This window comes from Ornithorhynchus anatinus, chromosome X5 (assembly GCF_004115215.2).
Source record: "Ornithorhynchus anatinus isolate Pmale09 chromosome X5, mOrnAna1.pri.v4, whole genome shotgun sequence".
Lineage (NCBI taxonomy): Eukaryota > Metazoa > Chordata > Mammalia > Monotremata > Ornithorhynchidae > Ornithorhynchus > Ornithorhynchus anatinus.
The window spans coordinates 64,396,723-64,413,648 of NC_041753.1; the positions used below are offsets into that span (position 1 = coordinate 64,396,723).

At 46.9% G+C, this 16,926-nt stretch overlaps 1 protein-coding gene across 9 annotated transcripts in view; it reads left to right on the forward strand.

Moving 5' to 3' along the window:
* Positions 1-16,926, forward strand: part of TLE4 (TLE family member 4, transcriptional corepressor) — a 127,667-nt gene that overhangs the window by 21,107 nt on the left and 89,634 nt on the right. For all 9 annotated transcript variants that reach the window (XM_007668214.4, XM_007668213.4, XM_007668215.4 and 6 more), the window contains exon 5: positions 13,770-13,832. In XM_007668214.4, the coding sequence (XP_007666404.1) occupies positions 13,770-13,832 (63 nt within the window). The remainder of the gene's footprint in view (positions 1-13,769; positions 13,833-16,926) is intronic.

The following is a 16,926-nucleotide window of genomic DNA, read 5'->3' on the forward strand; positions in this document are numbered from 1 at the left end:
TACAAGTTAACTTTAAGAAACTACTGTTCATATGATTTGAACAGTTGATTCAGATCATTATTTGCAAAACCCACACAACGAGCAGCAAAATACACAACGTTTCTCTTTCCCAATCAGTAGGTATTCCTAATCAGATACTTCAGTTTCTTGCCAGCAGGTTTTCACTTTTTCAAAGAACAGAGAAAGCAAAGGCAATGGCAAGGGTTATACAATTTCCCGGAACTTCCAAGCGCCTGCAAAAAAAAAAAAGACTACAGAATTAGAGCTAAAAAATGGGGATGGAAAACAATTTCACCTTCTTGACAGTTTTGAAGGAGTCGACTCTTAGAGGGGCATTCTGACAAAAAATCATCTTTGAGGCATTTTCTTTTTAAGCAAATTTCCATTCTCTTCTCTCCCTCCCACCATTCCCCCAGTACCGTCATGATGAGTAGTGTACATTTTGTAATTTCAATCTGTGGCTCAGGGACTTTTCTTTGAAATGAAGAAGTGCAAGTGTGTGTGTTGGGTTTTGATTCATTATTTTCTCTTCTACTGTGAGTGCTTTGGTTGTAATTGTAGAAGTTGACTTTCTGTCATTAGAGATTGAAATCATTTGATCGGTGTGGAGTAATTTTTTTCTCTTTTAATTAAAGGCTTGTTTCATCAGGAAATGAGAAAACATGGGGAAAATGCTCTAAATTATCCATCTGATCTCAAAAGCATTTTCTTCAATCAGATTTCCCTTGCTCTTTATTCATACTATTAGAAGAAGTGCAGTGATTCCACATGTTTTTATGCTGGGAACTTTCCGATGTAAATACGAGACCGAGTCTATAATTATCATGGGAAGCTACTGTTAATCAAAAGGAATTCTGATTGGGCCAATCGTTCATAACATTCACTGAAGGGCCACCTAAATAACGATAATTGATGCTTTTATTTGTATGAATTATGTGGTTGAAACAAAATGGACCTAAAACCCCCAAAACTTGAGGTCCAGAATATTCTATGGCAAAATATTTCCCCTTTCCCAAACACATGGCTCAGGACTGTGTGACCTCTGAATAAGGGAAAGCTAAACAAATATGACATTTAAAAGGCCATAGAGGACATTTTGGTAAACCAGAGTATTGCTTGGTGGCATAAAGCCACAGATCCATAAAAAAAAGAAAAAATGTGCGGAAATGTGGTTTTGCTTTCTGTCGGGCAGTCTGCTGCAACTGACAGAAACATACGTTGTTTTATGGTGTGTTTTCACAAGTCCGACCGCTACGTTCACTTCCTTTATTTCTTTCCTTCATATTTCTACTTGTAATTTATGGGAAACTTGAATCTGTTGAAGCAATCAGTGGTGGTGGGGGGGAGTGGAAATCTTGGCTGAAGTAATTATAAAACAGGACTCTCTCTGTTTTAATGTAATAATCTTCACTTCTTCACAGTTGAGGGCTCGTGTACAGAGGGAGCATTTTAAGTGTGAGTGTGTGTGTGTGTGTATAAATGAACTCTCACAGACTCCTTCCTTCTGAGATTTGCCAAAATAAAGTCTAGCAAAATAAATATCTGTATGGGGGCATCTCATATTCAGAAAGTCAGCAGGTTGCTGGACTAGTCCAAGCACTTAGTACAGTGCTTTGCACCCAGTAAGTAGTCAATAAATACGATTAATAAATGAAATAGCTGAATGTTTTCTACACCTTATGGTGTGTGTGGGGGGAGGGGGGCAGGGAGAGAGGGGAGCGTGGAATCTAAAAAGACCCAGGTCACAGTCTATCGGTGAACGTTCTCGAGGTGCACTACCCACATGACTCCAGTTCAAAAGTGATCCGCTTGTCACATGTGTTAGCTTAGCAAACAGAATATCTTGTTTTTAAGTTGTAAGAGTTGAAGGATAAGTTTGCTAATCAATCAGTGGTATTTTTGAGCACCTATAGAGCACCAAGCACTGTATTTAACAGCAGAAGCCAGGCCCACATTCCCTGTTCCCTGTCCTCAAGAAGTTCAGAGTTGAATGGAACAAGGCAGTTGGTTAGGGAGTTGGGGGGTTGGAGAGAGGGGGAGGAGCTCTGTGGTGTGACTGGGATCATTTGGGATCATTTTCCCCTGGGACTAGCACTCAAACCTAGCAGACAGGAAGTCCCTTTCATTACAACTTGAGAATTGGGTTAAAAAAAGCAAAATTACCTCCTTCTCCAAAGTGCACTAGGTACTGAGGGAATTTGCAGTCTAATGGGAAAGGCAAACAGACATACATGGATGAAAATACAAGAGTTAAAGAGTGTGAGCAGAAGATTAAAAAAAAAAACCCAACAAGTAAACAGCACTGAAAGTAGCATGGTCTAGTGGAAAGAGCGTGGGCCTGGGAGTCAGAGGACCTGAGTTCTAATCCTGGCTCCACCGTGCATCTGCTCTGAGACGTTGGACAATTCATTTAACTTTTCTGTGCCTCAGGTTCCTTCTCCGCAAAATGGAGATCAAATCCTACTCCCTCCTAGCTAGATTGTGAGCCCCATGTGGGACAGGAACTGTGTCCCAACTGATAATCTCGTATCTACCCCAGTGTTAGTACACCCCATGGCACATAATAAGTACTTAAAGAGAAACATAATAATTATCTTTTCAGTAAACAGATAAATGAATTAGTGCCATTGTTCTTGTCTGTCCGTCTCCCCCGATTAGACTGTAAGCCCGTCAAACGGCAGGGACTGTCTCTATCTGTTGCCGACTTGTTCATCCCAAGCGCTTAGTACAGTGCTCTGCACATAGTAAGCGCTCAATAAATACTATTGAATGAATGAATGAATGAATGAATGGGAGGGTGAGGGCTTTGGCTGCTGAGGGAATTGCATGTCCAAGATAACCAGTATCTTAACCGTGAAGCTGCCAAGAGAATGAGGGGTGGTTTAATCCCAAACTGCTTTTAGAGGGGCTTGGTTGAAAGGAAAGGGGAGGCAGGCTTGAAAATAAGCCCCAAATCTTTACTAACCCAGATATTTTTCCCCCCACCAGTCTCACATTAGTGTTTGACCAGAAAGAAATACTGAAAACGATTTCTCTGTGCCCGGGTGCAGGAAGGGGGCAAAATAGGAAATTTCTCAGGGGTAGGTAGGCCCGTGTCATCACACTTCCTTCCGATGACAAGCCTCCTCTGACTCTCAATCATCGGCCTTGGTTGAGAGAGAGAGAGAGCCCTAAGCTGGAATCAATATCGTAACGGTCAAGCTACTCAATTTAAATGTTTAAAACCTCTCAGCATTATCTAATCCTCTTTGGGGCTCAAAGAAAGCAATACTATGACTTAGCACCCTAATAGATCTTTAAGCCTCTTCTGACCTTTGTAGGGTAGATCTCTCCCCACTCCCCCAATTTTGAAATTGGAAAAAGGGAATTACAGCGAAGGTTGACCCCAGCAAGCCGTTTCTGCCCAGGCAAAGTCAGGCCCTGGGGAACTGGCCTGCCCTGAGTCATGTCTCTGTCAGGACTACTGGGCAGTGCCAGTGTCTGTGACCTCCTGGCAAACTCATTCAGTCGTTCAGTGTTATTTATTGAGCACTGTACTAAGCACTTGGGAGAGTACAAAATAACAACAAACAAACCCCAGGCCCAGAGCCCTGTGGGTGTGGGCCCAGGGCTTGCCAAGCGACACAGGAGCCACTGGAGTCTTGGAGCCCTTGCCCCCCCACCCCTGCATTTTCTGCAAGGACCTGCCTTCTCTCCCAGTCCACCCCTTCCCTACGTGCTTTGTGACCACTCATCTCCCTAGGTGACTTCTTGCCAACACCTGAGTTGGGTGCAGACCTCAGCTGATCCTGCTTTTTCTTTTGGGTCTGTCCCCTTAAAGGCTCAGGCTGGAGGTGCTGGGGAGGAGGAGATCCTGAAATTTGGGGACTGTCCCACCTAAACTGGGACCTCTGGTCATCTGCCTTCAGCACTGTTTCTAACTAAATCCTTCCTTCCTCCCTCATGGAGTCATTCGAATTCCTCTTTCCCCCTCCCTCTGACGTGCTGACTTACAGGGGAAAAAACAAACCCTTCCTCCCTCTGGTACTCATCATGGGGCTTTGGAGCAGCTATTGAGCCTTGTCTGATAATGCCACAGGGCTCATCTTGCAAATTCTACATCTGCTCCATGTTTGTCTTTGCCAAATGAAAGCCCTAAGCCTGCACCCAAACTGGATGTGGGGACTACTGACAAAACTTCTGAATTTGAGGAGCAGTGCGGCCTAGTGGAAAGAGCACCAGGCCTGCGATTCGGAGGACCTGGGTTCTAATCCCGGCTCCGCCACTTGTCTGCTGTGTGACCTTGGGCAAGTCACTTCACTTCTCTGGGCCTCAGTTCCCTCATCTGTCAAGTGGAGATTCATTCCCTGTTCTCCCTCCTACTTAGACCATGAACTCCTTGTGGGACAGGTATTTTGTCCGACCTAATCATCCTGGATCTACCCCAGTGCTTAGAACTCTTCTTGACACGTAGAAAGCATTTAACAGATTCCATAATAATATGCCCCTGTGGGCAGGATTGATTCCATTTGTAAAGGAAAATAGTAGCGTTGCCTTCAGAATGTGTTCTTTTGAGAGTTGCACCTTTATCGTCAGTGATCCTCTCGCCTGAGCTCAGTTTCACTCACCGAAACAGTGATGAATTGAGTCAGTTTAAATGTTGGCCAATATCCACATATGACTATATGGTGTAACTACTGACAGATGTGTGTACCATCAATCAGTGGTCGTTATCGAGCGCTTACTATGTGCAGAGCACCGTACTAAGCATTTGGGAGAGGACAAGTCAACGGAATTGGTCGGCACTATCCCCGCTCATGAGGAGCTGATCTAGTCTCTCTTGAGAACTGTGGGCAGAAAGGATCTGGGAAAGGTCAAGTTGAACTTTTCTTCCCCGAACAGGTCAGGCTTCACATAAGCTGCCGTTCTTTGCACTGCTGAACTGATTGTTAGGCCTACTTTACTTTGGCATCCTAATTCTCTGAAAAAGCACTTAAAAGAATGGCTGTGTGAACCCAGGCTTGTCTTTCTGCTGGTTTATTCCCCTGTCTTGTAAGCTGCCCCCTTGGCATGCTCAGAATGGGGCTGATTTAGGAAATGGGGTCCAGGATATCCCCTCCTGCGAGTCTAGGCCTAAGTGAGTCACAGGGAGGGGCAGCATGACATAGAGGAAAGAGCACGGACCTGGGAGTCAGAGGACCTGAGTGCTAATCCTGGCTTCGCCACTTGTCTGCTGTGTGACCTTGGGAGAGTCACTTCACTTCTCTGTGCCTTAGTTCCCTCCTCTGCAAAATGGGAATTCAATACCTGGTCTCGATCCTACTAAGAATTTGATTCCTACTAAGAATTGAGCCCCATGTAGGGCTTGATTATCTTGTATTTACCCCAGCGCTTAGTACAATGGTTGGCACACTGTAAGCACTTAACAAATACTACAGTTATTATCCCCTCTAGACTGTAGGCTCGTTGTGGACAGGGAATGTGTCTGTTACATGGTTGTGTTTACTCTCTCAAGCACTTAGTACAGTGCTCTGCATACAGTAAGCACTCAATAAATACAACTGACTGATAGCAGCCTTGAGAGACCACATATATTTTCTAATTAGGGGGAAAAGAATCTAAAAAGAATGTCGTTTTCACAGTGATGGAGCCCAGCTTTCTGCAGCCTGGATTAGTCTCATCATATAAGGGGGATGAAATGTAATTTTCTCACCATCTTCCCCTCCCTGTTATCTGAGTGAAGATTTATTGCTCTTGCTCTGTTGTTGTTTTTTTGTTTTGTTTTGTTTCCTTTCCACTGGTCTGGTCATAAGGGCTGAGGATGCGTGATTGTGGAAAGCGCTGTGACTTGTGGTGTTGGGAATGAATCAGGATGAGTTTCCTGATGGATCAAAAAGCTCATGGGGCTATCAACCTGGTCAAAATTCTGATCCTGGGTGTATGGTGGGGGGTTTCCCCTGGCCTTTTGTGAGAGACAAGTGAAGATGGTCTGGAGGGACAAGCCAAAGTCCACTGCCAGCAGGTAACAGGAAGTTGAACTGTTGCCATAGTAGGAACAGGTAGGCTTGTCGTGAGTTCAAAGGGAGACACATACAATCAGTTCTCCACTACTGGGCTGGAGGGAGGATCAGGTTCTCCATGAACTTGCCGCATGCCTGTGCCCCGTGTCTTCTGACATCGCACTGTGGTCCGTCGTCCAGATCCATGTTAGAAGAACATTCTCTAAACCTTCAACGGCTCCCGATCCGAAACACATAGTAAACCCACGCCATAAGGGAGAAGGGACTGTAACTGCAGTTATCAGGTACAGTTACCTGTAGTCCAATGAGAGCCAGAATTGCCTTCTTTCTCTCCTGTCCCTGTTCACTCCCTCCCAGGGAGGCTCAGAGAACCATTGCAAAACACTGGCTGCGGGGGTTTTTTTCCCCGACTTCAGCATTGAAATAATGTGACCCTCGTGCGCGATACTTGATGTGATAAATGACTCTCAATCACCTAACGTTTGGAACGGTGTTTAAGCACAATAACTTCAGTTTCGAGGCTGTATTTAGGATAATAGGCTTATATCCGAGTTAGAGTTTCTGCCGAAGTCCTTTAAAAGCTAGAGCAGTGAGAGATGGGGAAGAGAAAGGTGACTCCAGTGGTTGTTTTGACCAGTGGAAATGGTTTCAGTAAAACAGGGCAACATTTCCAGAAATGAATTGGGGCAGTTTCATGACAGTACGTCTTCATCAGATAAAATATAATCCCGTCCTTTGTCGTTTCCAGCCTTCCCACCCACATAAAGTAGAAAAGAAACTGTTCAAACGAATGAATGGGGTACTTAAATGTCTCCAATTTCCCGAGCACTGAAAACTTTATGGCACATTTACCGTTCGGGGAAAATGCCAGAAATATAGATTCCAAGAGGGATGCAGATTGATATGGCTGGGGCTGCCGCCATCAGGGGTGCAGTGATTGCACTCAGACCTGGGAGCGATCACAATGGAGACTGATAAAGGAGGCTCATTAGGTTCTAAGTTTGGAGAATTGGAGACACAGCCGAAAGAGGGAGAAAAGAGCAGCGTGCCCACGAGTCGCAAAACTCAAATGAAATGTTCTTTAAGCTAAGTAATGTGGTGCCTTATTGACAGAATGCTTTAGAGAGTAGCTTCAGAAAAAGACTTGGTGGTGGGGTGAATGCACCGTGTCAGGTCTTGAACTTGGTTCGGGGGCAAATATCATGAAAATTCACAAGCACGATTCTTGCTCTCAAGGAATGGCCTAAAAGCTGGTGGGGGCAGGGGTGACTGAGAATAGCCATAAAGGAGTAATGGCTAAACGAAGGGCATCACAGACGGATGAGGTTAATTATTACACTATTTCTTAAACTCTCGCTAGATGCCAAACACTTTACTAATTTCTGGGGCAGAGACAAGATAATTAGAAGGGACCTAGTTCCATTTTTTAATTTCATGGCATTTGTTAAGCACTTACTGTGTGCTAGGCACTGAACTAAGCACCGGGGTAGATACAAGCTAATCAGGTTGGACACAGTCCTTGTCCCACATGGGGCTCTCAGTCTTCACCCCCATTTTACAGTTCCTGTTCTATACTGGGCTCGCAGTCAAAGAGGTAGGGAGAGTGGGTATTTTCTGCCCATTCAACAGATGAGTAAAAGGAGGCTCAGAGAGGTTAAGTGATCTGCCCGAGGTCACGCAGTAGGCCAGTGGCAGAGCTGGGGCTAGAACTTGGGTCTCCTGACTCTTAGATAGTGATATTATTACAGTGCTCTGCACACAGTAAGCGCTCAATAAATACGACTGAATGAATAATGACTATACTACGAATAACAATGATAATAATAGTGGTATTTAAGGGCTTACCATGTACCAAGCACTGTGCTAAGCACTCGGATGGATACAAGCTAATCAGCTTGGACCCAGTTCCTGTCCCATATGGGGCTCACAGTCTAAGAGGCAGGGAGAACCGGTATTGAATCCCTATTTTACAGATAAGGGAACTGAGGCAAAGAGAAGTGAAGCGACTTGCCCAAGGTCACACAGCAGACGGGTGGCAGAGCCAGGATTAGAACCCAGGTCCCCTGACTCTGAGGCCCGTGCTCTGTCCACTAGGTCTTCCTGCTTCCCTCCATTCCATGCTTTGTTCACAAGGCCACATTGCCTGGCCAAGCAGATTAGCCCAGACTGTGATCAGGCCTTCCATGGCCAACTGTCTGCCCAGTGCCTCAGAGCGTTAAGTTTTTCCAACATTCCAAGTAGATGAAAGTGAAAGCCTAGTGACTTTGTGGGGTCCCTTGTGGCCACTAGAGCTCCCAACTCCTTTCCGGAGTGGTAGTGGGAGGTGAAGGAGATGGGGGAGAGAAGGCTGGGAGATCGGAGCGGGGGCAGCTGGGTCTCCAGCCCCTCCCTCTCTTCTCTCACCCCCCCCCCCCGACCCCAGAGCCAAAATAAATCAGATAATTTCATGTCCCAAATTATTGTCAGCTTCACAAGAATGCTTGAGAACCTGAGAGGTACCACACAAACTTTTTTTATGCATTTATGCATTTATCTCTACTCAATTTACCTTTTTATTGTCTTATTCTTATGATTGCATGAGCGGCGTAATCTTTATTATTTTTACTTCTGCAGCATGTAAGTGGGTTAAAAAAATTAAATAAAAAGCCAGAGCAGTCGATTCAGTCCGCCTAAAAACTGTTGGCTTCACAAGAAAATTGATTCTGAAAATATTCCTACTTTAACATATTGTTCATTAAGCTAAATGTAATATATTGGGGAAAATAAACATCTAAGCTAATTAATAAAAATAGAAATATCCCCCTTTTTCTTCTTAAAGGGCCTTGAGATGACCCAACCCCCATTCCTGCTTTACTCTGAAATAATTTAATATTCTCTCTTAGGTTATTTTATTCATGAGCACTTTGCTTTCTCTTTTGTGAAGTTGAAGTTGGAGAAAATGAAGCTAAAACCCCCAAACCGAATACTCAGCTTGGGGAAGAAGTTATTTTGTCACAGACATTTCCACTTAAAACCTACCCCCAATCTTTTCTATTTGATTCTAAGCCATAAGAGTTTCTCATTAGGTTTACAATTGCTTAAAGGTGAGCAAGAAAACAATGCTTTCCACTCTTGTGATGCAGGAAAACGGGAGGTCAAGACAACTCCTTTTGTGATTAAAACATACCCAACTCCTTGGGGGGCTGAGGGGCAGGGGGGAGAGAAGGAGAAGAGGGAGTTAATTTTCTGGAAAATGATGTTCGTTTTTATACTGACCATTTTTAGGATTGTGATGTCTCACGTTGCAATGTTTTGTTTTGCTTTTCCCTCCCCCTCACTAATTTTGGAAATCCTTGTTTAGATATTATGGCTGTGTTTGTGTTCTTGGTAAACACTTAATAAACTAGATTGATCTTCTTTGGCAAGGGCTGTACTATATAAAACAAATTAAACCTGAAATAACTGTTGTTCCAGATCATTTTTCTGAAACTGTAATTGCATATTTTTTTTTCCTGTGGCTGGTGAAATGGGTTTCCCAATAATGGTTTATTATTCTGTTTTATTTCCACGATACATATGTAGCAGGGTTGTTTCCCTTCTCCTGACAGACCTACAGCCTCCAGTAGCAATTCTTTACCAACAATTGTTTGTAATCCTAATAACCGTGATACTTTAGGAAACAAAGTGGAAATATTTTTTCTTAAGTTTATTAGAGTATTAAAACCCCCAACTTTGTATTTTTCTGTAAAATACAAAGGAGAACTTGTGGCAAGGAAAAAAAGTTACGATTTTATTGCATATTAGAAGTTGTTTGGAGTGGGAGAGAGGAAATGTATTAAATAATATTGAGCAGGCCTTTGGCTTCTTTAAGCGGCTACCGTGTTTCCTTTTAGAGATGAGAACTATTGATTTGACCCAGTCTTCTCCTTTCATGGGTATGGCATTTTGACGTATGGACCTAATGGTGGCCTTTTTTTTTTTACTGTATTCCAGACCTTTCCCTAAGGATATCAGAGCAATGGGTACATTTTTGAAGAATTTTGAGGTAGAGGAGGGCAAGGTAGTTGATGCTAATTCTTCCCTGTCCTTTCCATTGTGAATTCATTTCCAACTGGTCTCTCCCCCTGCAACCAGGTCACGGCAGTGATGTTGTCCATGCCCCATTCAGTGTTCAGGTCCTCTTAGACTATGAGCTCGTTGTGGCCAAGAATGTGTCTGTTTATTGTTGTATTGTACTCTCCCAAGTGCTTAGTACAGTGCCCTGCGCACGATAGATGCTCAATCAATACGACTGACTGACTGACTGTTCAGTGAATAGCATTTGAGATCCGCACATAGTCGCAGTCCTTATCTCCCCTTGAGATGAAATATTTCCGCGGGGCCCTTAGTTTTAGAGGGTGAAGGAGTATGGAGTTGATTTGGGAAGAAGGTTGGTAATCCATTAATCAATCAGTCATTCATTGGTATTTGTTGAGCTCACACTTGGGAGAGTCTAGTACACCAGAGTAGGTTGACACGTTCCCTGCCCACAATGAGCTTACAGTCTAGAGGGGGAGACAGACATTGATATAAATAAATTATGGAGGTGTCCGTAAGTGCTGTAGGGCTTAAGGTGGACTGAATACCGAATACCCAAAGGGGACCGATCCAAGTGCGCTGATGTTGCAGAAGAGAGAGGGAGTTGGGGAAAAGAGGTGATGGTCGTGGTCACTGTTTCTAGTTTTCTATCTCCAGTCAAGTGCTGGGGCAGGTGGGGAAGGGAAACACCACCACCAACAAATAAAATAGAGGCGTCAGAGTGAATTATCATATCTGACAGAGTAGAGCAGCAAAAATTGTCTCCTTTCTGTCGGACCATTAGTGCTACTTTGGACCATCACGCTACATTCACGGGCCATAATTTCGCAGCTGTTTATCAGGAGCTTCCATAGTAGAGCATCCCATAACCCTAACGACAAGCATTTCAGAGACTGTGGCTCTTTAAATGGGATAGCCACGAATGGAGTTGTTTAGGGATGCATAACCCACATCACCTATAAATTCGATTGGAAGTTTCAGTGCAGGCATGGGCTGAGCCCTGATTAACCATGTGATTTGCAGACTGGGAATATATTGTCTAAGCAAGATTCATCAGATGCAATCAGAATTTCAAGTGGTCAAATGAAATTCAAATGTGTGGTGTCACGTTTTTTTTGTGCCTCTCCTCTTTGGTTGTGTCTGTGTCTGTGTGCCTTTCTCTCTTTCTGTCTCTCTCTCTCTCCCCCCCCCCCCATACCCTCCTCTTTTCAAAGCTGAAAAATACTTCTTTGATGAATCTGCTCCTCACCCTAAAGCTGTCTGTCTGTTATTCATCAGAAAGCAGGTCGCAGTTCAGTGAGCAGAAGAAAAGATTTTAATAGAAGCTGTGCCAAGGGCTGTAATGCATCATTTTCGGACCCTAATTACATTACAATGACAAATATCAATGGTGACAACAGCAATAACCTACATCCTTTAATGGCTGTGCTGGAAAAGGAGCTTGGGCCTGCGCCATTAGATTAGACTCCCTTTCCAAACCTAGGCCATTAGAAGTGTGTGTCCACGGGATTATTGGCCGATAACTGAAGCCCAGCGGAAAGGCCTGTAAATAAACGATGCCTCTCTCTAAAGCTTGGTCCTGTGGGACAAAAGAGGTAAAATTAGATGACCGTGAAAGCAGCGGTGTTTCCCAGGCAACTTTAGCTTTCAAAGTGAGGAATTGCCTGCTTAATTTTATGAAATCACCCCCACCTACCCCCTCCCTACCCCCCCAACACACACACACACACACACACACACACACACACACTGCCAATTAGTCTGACTCTGAAAATCTACTGTTTTGGCAACTTAAAAGAATTTGTTTAGACAAAAGATGACATTTTTAAAAGTGGAAAATTTCTTCACTCCCTGGCCCTCCCCACCCCCCCAATAGACACAACTTCACATTCGCACCTAATCGGCTCTTTGGTGGGGGGGTGGGGAGGTGCTGCGAGGGAACAATGTCTAAGACAAGGCCTCTACATTTACAGCTCTCCTAGCAAGGGACTGTTTCACTGGCGTAAACAACATAACGGGGAAAATAGGCCTGACAGATGGTTCAGTTGGGCCGGCCCCAAAGTGTCTGATTTTATCTTTTTATTCTCCCCTTACACCTTTGAGACCCATTTTAGCCAGCTTGGATCAGTCCTCCTCTCTCTGCTCCTCCCCACCATTTTCTCTATCTCTCATTGGAATTCCACCCAGAATCCCCATGGGCTCCTTCTCTAGGTGAAAAGTGATTTGGCGATCCCATCGTAGCTTCTCGGAGGCTGTTTAGAGAATTCTGGCGGATCCTAAGTGTTCCACGGGGCCCTGTGGTCAATTAAATCATGGCAGAGCAAATGACTACTTGCACAGAGACACTTGTTGTGCCGTAGGAGGGCTTTTCCGCATTCTAATGGGGAAATTCATTTGGCCTGGACCTTAGGTTCCTGATAGATTCCCGGCATTTTTGTGTTCCCCTTAGGCAGGCCAAGTTTTTAAGGTGCTGGCATTTAAAAGATTGCATAGCTACAAGGTCGAAAGGTTTGCTGCTGGAATTGCCCAAGTCTGAGTGCCCCTGTCATTCTGGTAATGACTTAGCAGGTAAAAAAAAAAAAAGAAAAAAAAGAGCATATAATGAGGAACCGACCCCTGGTTAGAATTTATTTTAAGAATGTCTCAGGAGCTGTAATTGCTACTTCTCTCCCTCCTCATCCCTCTTCCCCCTCAACCCCCAACCCCCCCGACTTCTCCCAACCCCTTGGTTAAAATAATAATAATAATAATAATGTTGGTATTTGTTAAGCGCTTACTATGTGCCGAGCACTGTTCTAAGCGCTGGGGTAGACACAGGGGAATCAGGTTGTCCCACGTGGGGCTCACAGTCTTAGTCCCCATTTTACAGATGAGGTAACTGAGGCACCGAGAAGTTAAGTGACTTGCCCAAAGTCACACAGCTGACAAGTGGTAGAGCCGGGGTTCGAACCCATGACCTCTGACTCCAAAGCCCGTGCTCTTTCCAGTGAGCCACGCTGCACCCACACTGACACAGAGGCCCTGATTTGACGTGCTGGATAGGTGGTGGAAAAGAGAGACTAGGGATCGCTTAACAATATGCCGGACTCATCTTTAATGAACTCACAATGGGGTAGACAGTAGACTGCAAGCTCCTTGAAGGCCGGGATCGTGTCTCGGATTTCTCTCATACTCCTCCACATGCCTAGTTTAGTGCTCTGCCCACAGGAGGGATGCTCAGTAAATGCAAGCGAAGGAATGAACCGTGATTCTGAAACCCAGTAATGAGAGACAAGAAAGTCATCGACCCAAGATGGGTCAGATGGGGCCGCCCTCTCCTAAGGCAAGGGAATGGCCTCGGTGGCGCTTCAGACCTGGCGGTGCTCTGAGCCTCCTGAAAGCTCCGATGTAATTGTCATAATTCAGTAAAAGGGAAACGAGAGCGAGAGATGGGGTCTTCACTCTCCACGAGTTCGAGAGTCCCATCCTATTCCAAATGAGAAGCAGCCAGACTTTTAGTAGCCTGGGCTTCCGGTAACACAAATGAATAGGCCATTTGCATTCTGTAACGGTGGTTAGAGGGTTCACTTTGGAGACCAGAGCCGGTTACTAAATTGGGGTGCTCTTGGTCGTCTCAACTCTACCCAGGTCCTTTCCATCCAGATGCCGGGTGAGTGCGGGTGTTTGGAAAGCCTGAAATGAAGCATTCTCTTTTCTTCCCCTTCTTGTCTGCAGGCGGAAATTGTCAAGAGGCTGAACGCTATCTGTGCCCAAGTCATTCCTTTCCTGTCCCAAGAGGTAAGTGGGTTCTGCTGGCAGGCATTGTTTTCAGAGTTTGGTCATTTCAGGGATGGTCAGGATGGGGGACTTTGAGCTGACCTCCTTGACCCTAAGCAGAGAGAATCTCTGGGTTTTCGGATTTTATTTTTCGGCGGTTCTGCTCTCATTCCAACTTCAACGCCTTATTCATTGTCCCTCCGGGGAATCTAAGCGAAACGCGTCCGTGTCGTCAGATGTTCCGATGGGCGAAGCGAAATTCAGGTGTTCGAATGTACAATGCAGTGTGGCTCAGAATTCTGACTGGCTGTCATACTGGAAACTAATAGGGTGAATTGAAAATTGCCAGGGCCCCCCGTGGCAGCATTTGTTCTGGACTTTGGACAGAGGGCATTCAAAGTTGGCAGGAGGCATATCAAGTGGAGCTGCTTCCAAATAGTAAACAAACGAATGCCGCTTTGGGCTAACTGTTTTTCAAAATAACTTACTGTCACTTGAATAAGTCTTTTTCCATTGTCTCCGTGTCTGGGGAAAAATACGCAGAAGCTGGATTCAGAGCGGGCTCATTTCTCCGGTACCATTGTCTCAAAATCAGGCCGTGGTGGCGGGCGTTCGAGGGCAATGCCAGCGGAGAAGCCTCGCTGCCCAGACTAGCGTGGTGTCAGACGGAAAAATGGTTTGCAAAAGGCTCTTTCCAGGAGGCAGTGGCTCTCTCGCCTGGTTGTTTTTCGAGCTGTGGGTTTGGGGCTGCTGGTGGCAGCTGGTGTGCATCCTCCTCCCGTATCAGCTAGTTCCCCCGTCTGGGTAAAATCGATGTCGGGAAGAGGAAAACGGCTCCTGGTAGTCTTGATACACAGCCCAGCTGCAAAGCTGAGAAGCCACGAAGATGCTCTCTCCCACCCTCTGAATTGTTCGGGAGAGTGTCATTGCTTTTCAAGAGAGCCGTTCACCTGTCGGCCCACCGGCGGCCACGTGCTCGATGTTCGCCGCCAGCCGGTACGTGGGAGTGCCTGTGTTTGTGTATGTGTGTGTTCTCAACATGCTTGGCGTTGTCTGTCAGTACCTAGGTGTGTAGTTCGAATTCCCGAATGTGGCGGCAAGAAGCCTGGCTAATGTAAACGGGGCTTAAGGAGGGACAAATGAAATATCTTAGCAGAACAAGCGTGTTTTATTACGCAGAACTTGGACCTCGATCGTGTCTCAGATTCGAGGGCTGTCTTGGGTTGCAACCGGAGTGGGGGGACAGTGCGGCCCCCCCCGACTCCCCATCAATTGGCCGATATGGTCCCGGACCACCTGTCACCTCAGTAGACACTGTTTCCGAACCCGTTAGGAAGCTTGCACGGTGCTCGCCTGGTCCAGGTCAACGTGGTGGCGGCGTCAGCGGTCCTGCCGCTCACCTGGGTTGGATTGGGCGTGGAAGTAAATTTGAGGGTGGACGGGGTTGGAGGGGTCTGGGGAGGGAGGGAGGAAAGAGGATCAACAAGCAGAACTGGGACTGCGGCGGAAAGTGGAATCGTCGTCTCTGGGGGTAGATAAAGCGCGTTGCGGCGGATCCGTCTGGGCTCTAGGGGTACGCACAGTCACTCCTCCCTCGTGTCGGAAGAAGTCGTCGGCTTGGCACTGTGGTCGAGGGACGTGTTCGGCCTCCACTCCTTCCCTGCTTGTTCTCTCAAAGGTAGGTCTAGGTCTCATCAGCTCGTCGATTAAATGGGTTTCTTCTGAGATGGCCGAAAGGATCGGCACTGCTGTGGAAAGGCTTCGGGGCCTGATCTGCCAGGAAGGAGACCGGAGACCCCCATTTCCCCGCATTCCCTCCCCCTCCAGCCCCGAGCCCCCACCTCCATTACCCTCGCCTCCGCTCACCCCTTGTTGGGTCTGGGTCCAAGCCCTGCCCTGACCAGGGTGCCTGCTCAAGGGAGCCCCTCCCTTTCCAGATTTCCTTTCTCCGCTAGAGGAGTCACACTGCACTCCGAAGTCCCTCAGGTGAACTTCGCAAGAACCTCCTACTGCAAGGTAAGTCCGTACCTACGACCCAGGATGGGGTAGGGCATACGATCTCCTCCTCCTCCGCCCCCTCCTCCTTCCTGCCCTCCCCTCTTCCCCTTAGCAGACGGAATGCCCCCACCACCGGTAGCCTGCCTACCAGGCCTCGCTTCCCCGCTTCTCTCTGCCCGTGGGCTTTCAGGGCGGTGGGAAAAAGGGGAGCTTCCAGTCTGGTAATCCACTGGTCTCACCAGACAGCTTCCTGGAGACCTTCCCCCTCGGTCTCCTCTCCAGTCTGCTAGGGTCGGGGTCCCTCCTCGACCCCTCCTCCCAGAAGATATCCACCCACTCTGGGGTATGAGCTCACTCACATGCAGCTGGTGTGGAAAGGGGTCCCCAGTGTGGGGCTACCCCTTTCTCCCTATTGGGGTAATACTGGCCATCTGCTGGTTTTGTTCACCCTAAGCCAGCCTGTGGGGGTGTTGGGAGGGGGTGGGGGTTTGAGCCCCACCCCCACTTTCCCCCCTTCCCTTGCCTCTGTTGCTGCCAGCCACCCCTGGGGTGCAGGAAGGGCCCCAGACTCCCCTCAGGGAGCCTCCTTCCCCAGGCCGCCACCCCTCCAGTCTCCCCTTATCTTTTCACTACTCAGCCAGAGCTGTGTCCACACCCCCGACTCCCCACCCCCCATTTCACTGGGGTGGGAGTTTCCTGCCTTCTCTTTGCTGCTCCTTGTCCCTATCGGGTGGCAGAACAAAGGTTCTTTTCCCTTGGATTCCATCTGGATCTACCATCTCTGTCAGAGTGGCGGCTGCCATGTTGGCCAGCCACCGGGAAGTCAGGAGCCATCTTAATCCTCCCACTCCTCCTCTTTAAGGAAACGGACTGCTTTTTCTGCTGAAGGTTGGAGCCAGTGGGGTGTTTTGTTGTTGGTGGTTTTTTTTTTTAATTTCCTGCTGGAGATATGGGTTTGAATAACAGTCACCCTCATCCAAAGCAGGCCTGGGGTGGGGAGCTCTCAGGGAAAGCTCCTGTCTGTGAGGGACTGGAGGGACAGAGCCTGGAGCAAGCGGCCCCTAAGGTGGGGCCCTCTTCTTCCTGCCAATTAGCAGCCTAGCCGGGTGCCGTAAAC